Source organism: Solanum tuberosum, unplaced genomic scaffold (assembly GCF_000226075.1).
Source record: "Solanum tuberosum cultivar DM 1-3 516 R44 unplaced genomic scaffold, SolTub_3.0 scf00017, whole genome shotgun sequence".
In the NCBI taxonomy this organism is placed as follows: domain Eukaryota; kingdom Viridiplantae; phylum Streptophyta; class Magnoliopsida; order Solanales; family Solanaceae; genus Solanum; species Solanum tuberosum.
The window spans coordinates 2,343,255-2,356,483 of NW_006238943.1; the positions used below are offsets into that span (position 1 = coordinate 2,343,255).

General features: G+C 34.7%; 2 protein-coding genes across 3 annotated transcripts in view; one reads left to right on the forward strand and one right to left on the reverse strand.

The window, feature by feature from the left end:
* The first annotated feature begins 4,900 nt into the window (after positions 1-4,900).
* Positions 4,901-10,512, forward strand: LOC102605684 (probable receptor-like protein kinase At1g49730). Its single transcript, XM_006340254.2, has 7 exons — positions 4,901-5,174; positions 6,989-7,247; positions 8,901-8,953; positions 9,049-9,116; positions 9,368-9,457; positions 9,581-9,650; positions 9,735-10,512. Exons 1-7 carry the CDS (start codon positions 5,108-5,110, stop codon positions 10,046-10,048), a joined length of 921 nt encoding a protein of 306 aa, XP_006340316.1. The 5' UTR covers positions 4,901-5,107; the 3' UTR covers positions 10,049-10,512.
* A 95-nt stretch (positions 10,513-10,607) lies between these two features.
* LOC102606249 (dnaJ protein homolog) overlaps positions 10,608-13,229 on the reverse strand; it is a 3,504-nt gene continuing 882 nt past the window's right edge. Inside the window, exons 1-6 of one of the 2 annotated variants that reach the window (XM_006340257.2) lie at positions 12,987-13,007; positions 12,498-12,663; positions 11,976-12,117; positions 11,509-11,785; positions 11,218-11,416; positions 10,608-11,062 (exon numbers count right to left, since the gene is read on the reverse strand). In XM_006340257.2, coding sequence (XP_006340319.1) covers positions 10,740-11,062; positions 11,218-11,416; positions 11,509-11,785; positions 11,976-12,117; positions 12,498-12,570 — 1,014 coding nt within the window. In that variant the 5' untranslated portion in view covers positions 12,571-12,663; positions 12,987-13,007 and the 3' untranslated portion in view covers positions 10,608-10,739. Of the gene's footprint in view, positions 11,063-11,217; positions 11,417-11,508; positions 11,786-11,975; positions 12,118-12,497; positions 12,664-12,986; positions 13,008-13,229 lie in introns of those variants that run through there. The other variant, XM_006340256.2, reaches the window with a different exon arrangement.

Genomic DNA, 13,229 nt, shown 5'->3' on the forward strand with positions numbered 1-13,229 from the left:
TGGGGGTGTTTGAGGGGTGGGGGTGAGAGAATTAGTGGGGGTATGGTTTTGTATAGTAGTGTTCTATTACAACTTGAGAGTGGTATATAGTTGTACAATAGAAAATATTTAGGTCTTGTTTGTTTTTTATTGAATATGTTGATCGATGGTGGTGATAGATAACGGTGGTGGTGATGGTTGTGACAATACCTACCTAGCTAGCTAGTGGTGATGACTGATAGTAATAGCTTATAGCTGTGGCTAATCGATGATGATATTAGCAGTGGCGAATGATGATTGTGGTAGATAATAGTGATATACTTAATGATAGTGGTAATGATTGATAGTGTTGATTGACGATATATGGTGATAGCTAGTAGTAATGATTGATAGTGTTGGTTGGCGATATATGATGATGGTTGAATGATGACTGTGGTGGATAATGATGACTGTGGTGGATAATAGTGATATACTTAATGATAGTGATAATGATTGATAGTGTTGAGTGATAACTAGTGGTAATAATTGATAGTGTTGGTTGGAGATATATGGTGATAGCTGATGATGGTGAATATATATAGTAACTGATAATCGTCATGTTAATAATGATTATAAATGGTGATCATGACAATTAATCGATTATATTGTGATTAACACGGATAATAGTTATGATCGAAGATAGTGAATATTGGTGATATATAAGTGATAATGGGAAGAACAACGGTGTGATAGTCGTTGATAATAGTGGACGACAGTGACAATAGTGGTGGTTAGTGTGCTGAAAGTAAATTGAGTGACGATGAAATAACATATGTGCGTAAAGTTATAATGGATAACATATTAATGATAATAATAATTTGTTATAAAATCTTAATTATTTAAATATATTCAGGCTTAATGAGTGGATATAAAACTTCTTAAAATGCACTTGATAATTGAAATTTAAGTGATTAAAAACATAATTAATGATTGAGAGTTGAATAATGAAATATTAAAGCTTAAAAGATGGAGTTTAAAACACATGTCTATTGTGATGTAAAATAAAATAAAATATATAAAAAAGGGAAATAGAGGGACTTTAAAGTTTAAAAGATGGAGTTTGGGAGGTGAATTTGAAGGGCCCCAGGGTATGGTGGATATATGTGATTTCTTTCGTGACGGAAGTGAATTCAAAATTTAAAATTTTAAATGACCTCAAATTAATGTATACTAATAATTCAGTTTATAACTAAATATTATTAATACATATCTATAATATGAGCTAAAGCTATTAGGTTCACGTAAACTCTAGATTAGGTAAAACTATGATATATACTTATTAAAGATGGACGTCATTGAAACACTCTTTATCATAAATATTATACAACATATACAAAAGGGAACTAGTAAACCTCACGTTCTGTGAATTTAAATTAATCAAATTAATAAAAGAAAACTAGTAAACCTCACGTTCAGTGAATTTAAATTAATCAGATTAATAATATCGGGTACCATATGGTTATTAAAGGGGGGTGGGTGGGATTATTGAATGAATGAGTGGGTGGGAGTCATGTAGTAGTAATTAATAAGTGACCTTTCTTTGGTCTTATGTGAAAGCGGACTAGGGGGGCTATATAGAGATATTAATGTTTTGGAATGTTACAAATTAGGGTTTAAAAAAAAAAAACAATGAGCAAGAAAGTGATTTCTCAATGGTGGTTATATTCAGAGGCGGGGTCAAAATTTAAAATTTATTAATTTAAAAAAATTAGTTTTTTTTGAGTTATTGAATTATAAATTAATAATTGTATATATAAAATAAGTTATTTAAAAGCAACTTAAAATCATATTTTCTAGCAGAGGTGTATCTAGAGGGGGTTCCGTGGGTTCACGTGAACCCAAGCTCCCCTCTCTAGATTATATATAGTAATGTTATATTTTTTTTAAAAAATAATTAAAAATAGAGGTGTGAACCCACGTTAAAAGTAGCATATAGTAATACTGTGAGAGGATTAACTTCTTTAAGAAATTAAAACACAGTTCTTTTGTGGACTCAAAACTTAATTAATACATCATTATTTTATTTTAGTATATAGTGATAGCATGGATATATCGGTACAAATAATGTATATTTTCATAACGTATCAAAACTTCTAATTAAGAACGAAGGATCTCTGATCTCATACATTTTATCATTACTATGTTGAAAATTAAACAATTGGTTATACATAAAGAGTCATGGAAGTTTGAGAAAATGAAATGTAAAGAGTTTCCTATTCTCTCCCCCTCTCATTGCTAGGTGTGAGAGAGACTTGTCAAAATTAAGAATAAAAGAGGGGTCCAATAATTTCAAGAATGTAAAAGAAATCACAAGATTTAATTGTCATAGCATAAAATAGTAAAAATAAAATAGAAGGCTCAATTATATAGTGAGAGATTTGAAGATATTTTTTTGGTTTCTCATTTGGTACATGTGACGTTTATGACAGACAACAAACCTAAAAAAAAAGGTGCACATTACACCTTTAGATGAATTTGATATCGAAATGAGACGAGAAATATAAAAATCATGAGTTCAAAATCGACTATTGTGATGTTTTTAGGGGATTAAAACCAAGTGTATAAATTTGTGTGGGCTTAGAGCCAAAGTGATAATACCTTAACAATTGAACCATAGTTGTTACTAATGGTAGAACAGTACTATCCCTCAATACGATGGTGGGGCGAATCTCAACGAACGCATTAAGTCCCAAGGTGGGATATATGACTCCCAGGCGAAACGTAGTCCTCTTAAAAAGGGGTACTGCGCATTACTTTTTAGGTGAATTCATATCGCGATGGGAAAAGAAAGAGACATTATTAAAATAGGTTTAGAATGAACTGGTGAGACGCCTTTTAAGTTAAAACTAAAAGGATAAATCTATGCAGGATCTAGGTCCAAAGCAGACAATATCTTTGACAGTTAAATCTGGATCATCCCAATTCCAGTTCTCACTTTAAGACCTATATAATCCAAACTCGTCTTGAAAAAGTTACTTGGCCAGTAAGATATTCTCAACTAAAGGCGACTTCATTTTAGAGCTCGTTCAAAAAGCTAAATTAGGAAATAGTACACACAATATTCTAAAGTTGTTGCATGATACGTTGCTTCCCTCTAGATGTGTGTGTTATACAAACCTTTTTTAGTAAGTCTAGTTTGTTGATATTGAATGTAAATGTGTATTTTTAATTTAAATCAGACTAAAATATTCTTCAAATGAGATGGAGGAGAACGGGGTGAGAAAAAATATACATTATTAAGCAAACATACATAGGTGTAAGTTCACATATTACATATATAGTATCATGAGTTCACTCACATTTTATGGGCTGGTATGATGTTTTTTTTTTTTTTTGTGTATCAATTAAATTGCATAATTTTGGTTAATTTTTTAAAAAAGTAAAAAGTAAAAATAAAAGATTTTTATTCTTGCACTAATGAATTTTATTCAAGGTTGACAAATCATTATATCTTGAATCATGTGTCCTATTGAGGTATTAAAATCATATTTTTCAACTTAGTTATGTAAGTGTAATAGTGAGCGGGTGTTATTAAGCAAATTAAAAAAGGACAATTAGATGCACGATGTGTCCCGCATTAATGCAGGATTTAGAGAAGAGGCGCACAAAAACAAGTATAATTAATTAATTCTACACTTTTAACTTACTATTATAAGTCACACAATTTAAATGCGTAAACAATAGAGTGAATGAGATTTGATTGATCTTGAATGTAGTTGTCTATTAAGCAATATTAAAAAGACAATTTATCGCATGAAGTGTTTGTATTTATGCGATATTTTGAAAGGAGTTCTGTATTTTACATTTTTGTTAAACTAACATACCTTGACATAAACACTAGCAAATAATTTCACAATTTAAATTCATGATCTATATGAATCACATAATTTATTTTCATATTGTTCCTTCAAGATCCACTTCTTTATTTTGAGCGATCTACATAAAGATATTCTTTACCACAAATGTAATGAATACATACTCTTAGGTGAATACAAATATGAGAATACGATTACACTACAAGACAAGACAAGAGTATAGTTAATAACGATATATTTAATATACTTTTATAAATCGATTTGAAGTAGTAGAATAAATGAAGAATTTACTTTTATCTTTATGAGATAAAGATATATATTCTTTTCAATGAATCTTCGGTTCAAATAATATTTTAAATATATAATTATAAAAAAAAGAAAATGACAGCAAAATAACAAAGTACTACAACATAAATGAAGCAACAACCAACAAATAAAAATACACATTAAATAATAAGAGCCTGCACAACTATTAAATAATACTTCTACTAATTAAGAAGAAGAGAAAGCTAGCCCCTCCCTTCCCCACATAAAGTGCAACATTATTATATTACCTACTAACTTCTATCTTAATCATTCGTTTTCAAACATTTATATTTAGGATCGTGCTCTTCATAAATTAAAGTTATATAATATCATATCTAATTACCTTTTCTAACTCATATTACAACCAATCTCTCACACATTCTGATTGACACGTCTACGCATCTTATCTTCATATGTCTAAATTATCTCAGCTTCACTTCTCTTATCTTATCAATTACAGAGACTATTCCTAACGTCATACCAATATAACTTCATTATTAATCATATATTTACTCTATTATAATCACACACATATCTAATCATCTTTATCTATAATCTATTCTTAACATAGATATTCTTAACTAATCAGTATGTCGCACTGCGCACGCAACAATATTGGTCTAACTTAATTTAATGATACACAATTTTCAATCTACTTTTTAACCATGGGACCCACCACCTCAACTGCCAAATCACTGCCGTTAAGTTTTAACAGAAAATCAAGATCTATAATCTTCTATTCTGTTCTCCAAAAACTATACACCAAAGTTTCGATTTTTATCGTAGAGCAAAAAAAATTCCAATTTACTTGAGATAAAGAAAGCATATATTCGATTATTAAAGTCAGAAGCAACAATGGGTCATCATCATCATCAGTTAACCGACCCACTTGTCACTCTTAGTAGTAGTAGTAGTACTAGTTGTAAAAGTTTCTTCTTTTTCTTGTCTTTTTCTTGCAGAATTTGTCAATGGAACCTTTGATCTTCAAAATCAGGCTTCTTATTCTTGCTTGGGTGCATTTCAGATCTCGTTCAGGTAAACCCCATCTGCTTAAATCATGTGAAATTGTATTTGTTGAATGTGTTGTGGGTAGTTTTTGAATGGAAGATTTTGTGTAATTGTGGGCAGTGGGGTGGAGTTTTTTGTTACCCTGAAGTTAAAATTTGAATTGGGTTGTAGTAAAGTTGTAATCTTTAGTGAATTTGACAGTGATCTTGATTTGTCTTTTTATGCTGACTTGAGGTGTGTCAGCAGTAGAATTGGTTTTTTCTTTCTTTTGACTGTATTGGGATTAGTGTTATGTAGTGATGGTTAATTGATTGGAAACAGACTCTTTACCCCACTAAGGTAGCGGTAAGGTCTGCGTATAGAGTATATCTTATCCTCCCAAGACCTAATTTGTGGAATTACAATGGATATGTTGGTGGTGGTGGTGGTGTAGTGATGGTTAATTGCTTGAGAATGGGTGAAAGAATTTGTAAGGAACCTGAAGTTGAAGTTGATGTGAATTGAAGAAAATTGTAACTAACGAGGTTCTTGGATCGCAGATTGTGTGTATTTGTGTGGCAGTTTCTTGAAATTTGTTGTTGTGAGGTGGAGATTTTAATTACCCTGAAGTTGAAATTTGAAGGGGGTTGCAGTAAAGTTGTAATTTTGTGAATTGGTAATGATCTTGACTTGCCCGTTTTATGCTGACTAGATGTGTGTCAGCAGCAAATTAGTTTCTTCTTTCTGTTCACTGTATTTTGGATTAGTTTTATGTAGTGATGGTTAATTGCTTGAGAAGGGGTGAAAGAAGTAGAATTTGTAATGACCCTGAAGTTGATTTTGATGTTGTTACTAATGAGGTTCTTGGGTCACAGTCTTGCAGATTGTGCGTATTTTTGTGGTAGTTTCTTGAGGGGTGAGGCTTTTAAGTATCCTGAAGTTAAAATTCGAGGTGGGTCGCAGTAAAGTTGTAATTTTGTGAATTGATAGTGATCTTGACTTGTTGTTTTATGCTGACTAGATATGTGTCGGCAGCAGTATTAGTTTCTTCCTTCTTTTAACTGTATTTTGGATTAGTGTTATGTAGTGATGGTTAATTGCTTGAGAATGGTGACCCTGAAGTTGAAGTTGATGTGAATTGTGAACCAAAGAAAATTGTACTATTTTTGTGAATTAGAAAGTTTTGTCCTTGTCTTTTTGTGCTGATTGGAGAAGGGTGAGTAGCATTCTCACTTCTCAGTGAGTTTTACTTATAGTTTCTCTTTTGCAACACTGACATTGCCAATTGGTGATGGAAAAAAAAGGGAAGGGAAAACAAGTAAAATAAAAATAAAATACGAGACACCGAAAATATGATAGTGTAAGGACTAAGTTATTTTCTAGTAGTTTCTGGTGCTTGAAAATAGTTCCTTATATAATAGATTACATGGCTGAAAATTGACTTGGTGAAGCAATTGTCCCAATCATATGCTTACAGTTGATTTACCCTAGTTCACTTGTTGTTCCTTGGAACGATTGAGATGGAAACTATGACAATTAGCAGACATTGTGTGCTAGGTGATTGAAAATAGAATTTGTAAAGCAGGGTTGTTGATCGCTGGAAACGTCATTATAAGCTGTGGTTTGTTGATGGAATCTGTCCTGTCGTCAAATCTATTAGTTTTAGGCTGCATTGTTACACAAACACTTCCTCTAATGCAGCAAGCAGGCTCACTCTTAGAGGGTTTACTTGACTGTTTGGACTGACACATTTATTTTTTAACTAATATAAGAAAGTTTAAGCCTTGAAGGTTTACTACTAGACATAGAGTTTGCCTTGAAAATCATGGAATATTTTGTTTTTGAATGTAAATCAATTTCAGGTCCAATATCCTTGGTGAAACAATTCTCTAATAAAGATATAAAGAAAGCAACTGATGGTTTTAGGAGAATTATGTACAACTCTTCCAAAAGAGTTGCTTACAGAGCAAAGTTTCAAAATGGCCATGCTGCGATTGTGAAAGAAGTCCGAGCTTTCGAATATCAGGATGATACTGCCTTCTACAGGGAGGTACAATTACTCGGTCGCTTGCATCATCGACATATTGCTGCACTTAATGGGTTCTCTTGCGGCCCTAAGAGGTTAATTTCCTAAGCTTTGGCTTGATGAAGTTTGTGATTTGTAGAAATGGTCCTGTGTCTTGTTGATTAAAAATCTAACTTTGAGATAAGAATGAGGAAAAATATTGGTTGATTATTTCTTGATCAAATTATGATTAGAATATAATACTAGTGCTATTGTATATTGTATTACCGGATTATACGTTTTTATGCTATCAGGGAAAAGTCATAAATATCCGTCATAATTTCTGATCATCAGAAATCTGACCTCTGATCTTTGATATCTTTTATCACCATTTTTCTTTCACAACCAAAAGACGTGCGAAATGCCACTTACTACTGGGAATCGTGGGTTCCTTCGTCTAGGAGGTAGGTTATGTAGGTGAGGCATTGTGTCGTCAAACATAAAGAAATTTACTCTTCCATTTCTTAGCAGGAATGCTCCTATGTTAGCAGGACATTTCGTGCAAGAACTAGGTTTGAGTTAGTACACTAACTTGGCTGTGTTTTCTAGCCTAATGGCTCTATCTCTGAGGTAACCCGGACTAGTAGCAACCGATTCTAGTAAATAAGATATTGAAAAGGCAGGTGGGTCTTCAGGCGATTTTTGTAATGAATAGTTTCAATCAAAATTCCATCGATTGTAGCTAGTGATTGCCAGGGTTGGTGTGTGATCACCAAAGGTGAAGTAACCCTTCAGATGCTCTCTCCGCCCATGCCCAATACCCCCGGCCAGTTCTGCTGAGGCACAATTGTAAATTGTTCATAGATTGCTCGATCTGGACAAATATCTTAAGCAAATGTTTAATTAGCTCACAATCCTGGCAAAATATTAACTTCCAAGAATATTTAGATTCTAGCTCTAGCGATATACTGAAAATTAGGGAATCCCTATTTTCATTTCCATGCAGTGTTCTTGTGAAATGTAATCATTTTTTCATTGGTTTCTACTTCCTTTTCTTCAGTTCCAATGGATCTCCATTCCTTCCTTTTTCCTTTTCATATCCATATTACATATGCACTACAAATAGATATGGGGCCAAACCCATAATCTTGTGTGTTAGTGCCCGAGGCTTTCATTGGGTTATGGCTCATCAGCTACTCTTTTCTTATTTTGTCTCATTTTTTAATAAGTAATCAGACAATGCAAATGCTTTTAGCTGCCCAAACGTATCATGTAATGTTCCCCAAACACCCAAGTCACGCTTTTCCAAGCTGTGGTCAGTGTTGTGACACTTCTAGATGCTTCAATCCGAGAACTGACCTGGCCCTGCCTTCATATTGCTAGAGCAAGAGACATTCTAATTGTGGCAGTGAGTTGACGGATATGTTTAATGTGAAAGATAACATTTTGAAGAGACCTTTATTTGAATGTGAAATTAAATGTCCTCGTGTCAAATTCAACATTTTGTTCCTCGTACTACGACATAAGGTCATCAATTTCTCCTTACTGCGAATGAAACTAATCAACCTACGTAATAGTATACCATAGAGTTTTTTTTTAGAAAAAGTATCATTAGATGGCTTTATTTGCTTAAGTGCAGTGGATATCCTTTTGCTTCCTACATATTCTGGATGTGAATGTTCCTTTTCTTTGGTTGCATTTCCCTTTTTCTTCTTTTGTTCTTTTGGCTTCTTTCTCCGTTCTCTGATAGCATATCTGTCTATTTTCAGGTTTCTAGTCTTTGAAAATATGGAAAAAGGAAGTCTGAAGGAACACCTTTCTGGTAAGTTTAAGCAAAAGTCTTCTCTTTTTTTTTTTCTCTGTCTACTTTGCGTTGAATTTGATGTATGTGCTGCTATCTATATTTGGTTCTTGCAGACCCTCTGATGACCCCATTAAACTGGAGGATAAGACTGCAGATAGCAGTTGGCATCGCTGCTGCTTTAGTATGTTCCTGAAACTGCATATTGCTATGTAGTCATATCCTGATCATTTCCAATATATGTTTTTTATGTTTTTCATTTACCACGTTGAAGATATAGTTACTGGTAGATTAACTCAAATGGCAAACTCCTCGGCACAGCCTCGATATTACGAAAATATAGACTCTGAATTTTATTTAGGGTGTCCCGCTCTTCTAAGAAATGATCATTGCCTAAGTGTTGGATTACTGATTGTTGTTTATATCTTGATTAAGGAATATCTCCACTTCTTTTGTGATCCACCGATGTACCACGTTTCAGTCAGTTCAAGTACCATCATGCTGGACGAGAACTTCACAGCTAAAGTGAGCCTCGCAATCTTGAGCACCTCTCTATAGTAAATTGCTCCATCATCATATTTGTTGTACTTTTTTTTGGACCTGCTTTATCTTTTGTTAAAATAATGACCATATGGTTCCCTGTTACAGCTCTGTGATGTTAGCCTCCTTTGTTCTGTCGAAAACAACAATCCACTTCCGAAGTCTAAATGCTCCAAAGGTACAAGGCTTGCTTCTTATTATCATCACCTCAAATCATACAAGTTGTGACCTCTGTTCAGATTTTGCATTGCTTATCTCGCAGAATGTAGAGATGACATCTGCAAACATACAATCTTCCAGCTTGGTTTACTGATCCTCGAGTTAGTCACCGGTCAATCCTCGGAAGAAGGAGGTGTTGACTTAGTTCAATGGGTTCAAGATTCTCGTTTCCGAAGAAGATCCATTCACCAGATGATTGATCCTGATCTCGGAGACAGCTACGATTTCAAAGAGCTTAAAGGTCTTCTGGCAGTTGCTAAAATGTGTGTACAATCTATTCATATGCCTACAATAAAGACCCCTCAAATTTTGTGGTATCTCCAAAAGAAACTGGGCAGGACTCAAGTAGTTTGCTGATGACTGGAGTCATCTGTTTCCAAGATGTTCACAAATATAGATCATAGATTCTGTGAGTAGACATATTTTTTCTTTTCTGTAAAGCTATGTTGGTCAGACTCTTCAAAAATGACATCGGGTGCATGTCGGATTCTCCAAAACTAGTGTATTTTTTAAAACTCCGACATGCGTGCAGCATCAAAACTGAAGAGTCCACACAGCTTAGTCTTAGTCTGTAAGTAGTCTGCTGCTTTTTGACATTGATTATGAGATTAAATCTCTTCATAGAAACAAGATCCTCTTCAACCAGACCCTTGTTGAGTATTTGCATACTATACTAGATCAACATCCAAAATAAGACCCCCATTAGACTGCTACAGCATGTTGCCCAGTTACTTTTGGTCATCTTGTAAAAAACAAATAAGAAACATTCTGCAGATCTTGTGCAATATTAAGTGTGAATTTTTTTACCCTTAAGATTATTACCTATTTGTATCATATTGTTAGTTTAAATATAGTATACATAAATTCCATTTGGATGTTAATATATGAATATATAGTTTTGAGGCTAGAAATTGTTTCACAAGAAAATTATATTTCTATTTCATTACTATTTCATTAAAGCATCAGTTTTTGGACTCCCCAAAACAACTGAATACAGTAAACCAAACTAAACTATAAGCAAAGTTCAAACTGGTAAATCTTTCTACATCTACTGTTGAGCACACTGTACTCTCTGTCCTCCACTACCAGACATCTCTTCATCCTCATCATATGCTTCTTGTTGTGCAGCTTGTTTCCTTCTCATTTCCTCCTCCATATTCACATCATGCAATGTGGTCTCCTCACATTCATCCAGTTCCATGTCTGAGTACTGTGATGTAGGTCTTGGTGGTAAGATTGCCTCCAGAAGCTGCACCTGTGGCAGGCTCAACGAATCCGGGAATTCCACGGTGAAATGAATGTACAGTTTACCCTTCATGAATGGCCTCTGGTAAACTGGCATTCCTTCATCATTGATCGCCTTGAATTGATCTGTAGTAGTTGGAACAAAAGGTTGAATCAAGATTGTTTTGAATAAAACACAAGAAGCTTCAGGATTTAAACTTGATCATCAACTCATTGTACACACACACACATACATATTGTTCACGTCGAATGCACTAGGCAAGTATGAAGGTGTTACTAACCAGGTTTGACAACTTCTCCAGGATTTGATTTTATGAGGAGCTGTCTGCCATCCAAGTGTGTCAATATGAACTGGAAGCCACACAGTGCCTCAGTTAAGGTCAAGGTGTGATCAACAAACAGATCTTCACCCTTCCTCTTGAACTTCGGGTGCTCTTTCTGTTGGAGAACGAAAACTACATCTCCAGTAACTGTATCAGGCTGCAACAATATTAAACCAGGTCAGCAACCACCTAAGGATAAATCGTCAACCTCAATGTACTAACACGTTGGAGATGACAAGATTAGCTTACCGCTTCATCAGCCTCGCCAGGGAATGTAATTTTCTGTCCATTCTGCATTCCTTTGTCAACATGGACTTCAATGACTTTCTTCTCCTGTACCACTTTTTCACCTTTGCATTGAGGACAACGATCCTTATCGTCAATTGTCTCTCCGGTACCCTTGCATTTATTACAAGGATGCTGCATTTGCTGGATCATTCCAGGGCCAAGTTGTCTGATTGAAACCTTCATACCAGTACCTTCACAACCAGAACACTTCATTGAATCACCAGACTTCGACCCCTTGCTGCAGTTATAGAAACAAACCAATCTAATGTAAGAAATCATTTGTGCACTTATAGTGAAGTCTCACTTCTCTATATCAGAGAAATCCTTTTAACTCCAGAATATTCCGTTTAACCATTTATACGCAAGTACGAAAGGGCAACAAGCACAACCAGGAAATCAAGAAGTACGGATATCAGAGAGATACTGACCCACTACACTTGGAGCAAATAACATTGCGCGAAAGCGAGAGTTTCTTGGTTATCCCAGTGTATAGGTCCTCAAGCGACACCTTCAATGGATGCACTACATCGTCACCCCTCCTCTCTCTTTGTCCTCTACGACCACCACCACCTGCTCAGCAAGCACACTTGTGTTATTCAAGTTTCAAACAACAACAACAACAATTACCACACCACAATCCCAAAAAAGACACGCTTGGTGCTATTCAACTTCAAAGACGAAAAAACTAGCAAGAAAACTTGATACTCCCTCTATTTCAATTTGTTTGCCTTACTTTTCTTTTCAGTCCGCTAAAAAACAGACACATGTTGCCTTTTTTTTGACAACTCTTCAATTTTGCCTTCTGCATAACTTTAGTAAAGATCAGAAAATTCAAAAGTCGGGTTTACCTTTTTTTTAAAATTCGTATCAAATCGAAACAAGACAAATAAATTGAAATGGGGAAGTAACACATAACAAGCATCACGAAAGCTTGGTTCATTAGATCTAACCTCCAAAAGGACTTCCACTAAAGAAGGAATTAAAGAGGTCAAATGGATCATGTGTGCCACCACCACCACCCATTCCTTCTTTCAGTGCTTCTTCTCCATACTGATCATAAATCTCACGCTTCTGTGAGTCACTCAAGACCTCATAAGCTTGAGCTAGCTCCTTAAACTGAACAAGAGAACACCTATTGTCAGATCAGCATAATAACACCACCAAAAGAGGATTAATTAATAACAGGAACCATTCAAAAAAGTGTAGCTTCCCACTGGCTTATCAGCCAAGAAGACAACAACTCCAGAAACAACCACCATCATGAGAGGGGAGCAACTTAAGACTACATCAAAACAAACATAACAATAAAACAGCACCAACAACACACAAAAAGGAAAGGAAAAAAACAGCTCAAAGTAGCATAAAAGCTATTTCTCCCAAATTGGAACAAAGGACATTCCCAAACTTCATGTCACCTGATGTAACATGGATAAGGCTATCTTTTCAGGATCACCACCCTTATCAGGTATTCAGGTTCATCTAAGCAGCTTTACATCACAAAACCAACAAATACATGGAACTCTAAGAAGCACCTCAACTAAAACACTAATACATCCTAAAAACACCACCTTTGATCATCTTAGCTCTTAATCTAAAGATTCTGAACAAACACAACAGCATAACAACAACAAAAAGCACCACCCCAACTCATAAAAAGAGAAAAACCAGCTCTACAAGCATTC

Coding starts and splice junctions, on each gene's coding strand:
- LOC102605684 (XM_006340254.2), top strand. CDS start 5,108: ATGGAACCTTTGATCTTCAAAATCAGGCTTCTTATTCTTGCTTGGGTG. Junction 8,954..9,048: donor TCTGAAGGAACACCTTTCTG/GTAAGTTTAAGC, acceptor TGGTTCTTGCAG/ACCCTCTGATGACCCCATTA. Junction 9,117..9,367: donor TTGGCATCGCTGCTGCTTTA/GTATGTTCCTGA, acceptor ATCTTGATTAAG/GAATATCTCCACTTCTTTTG.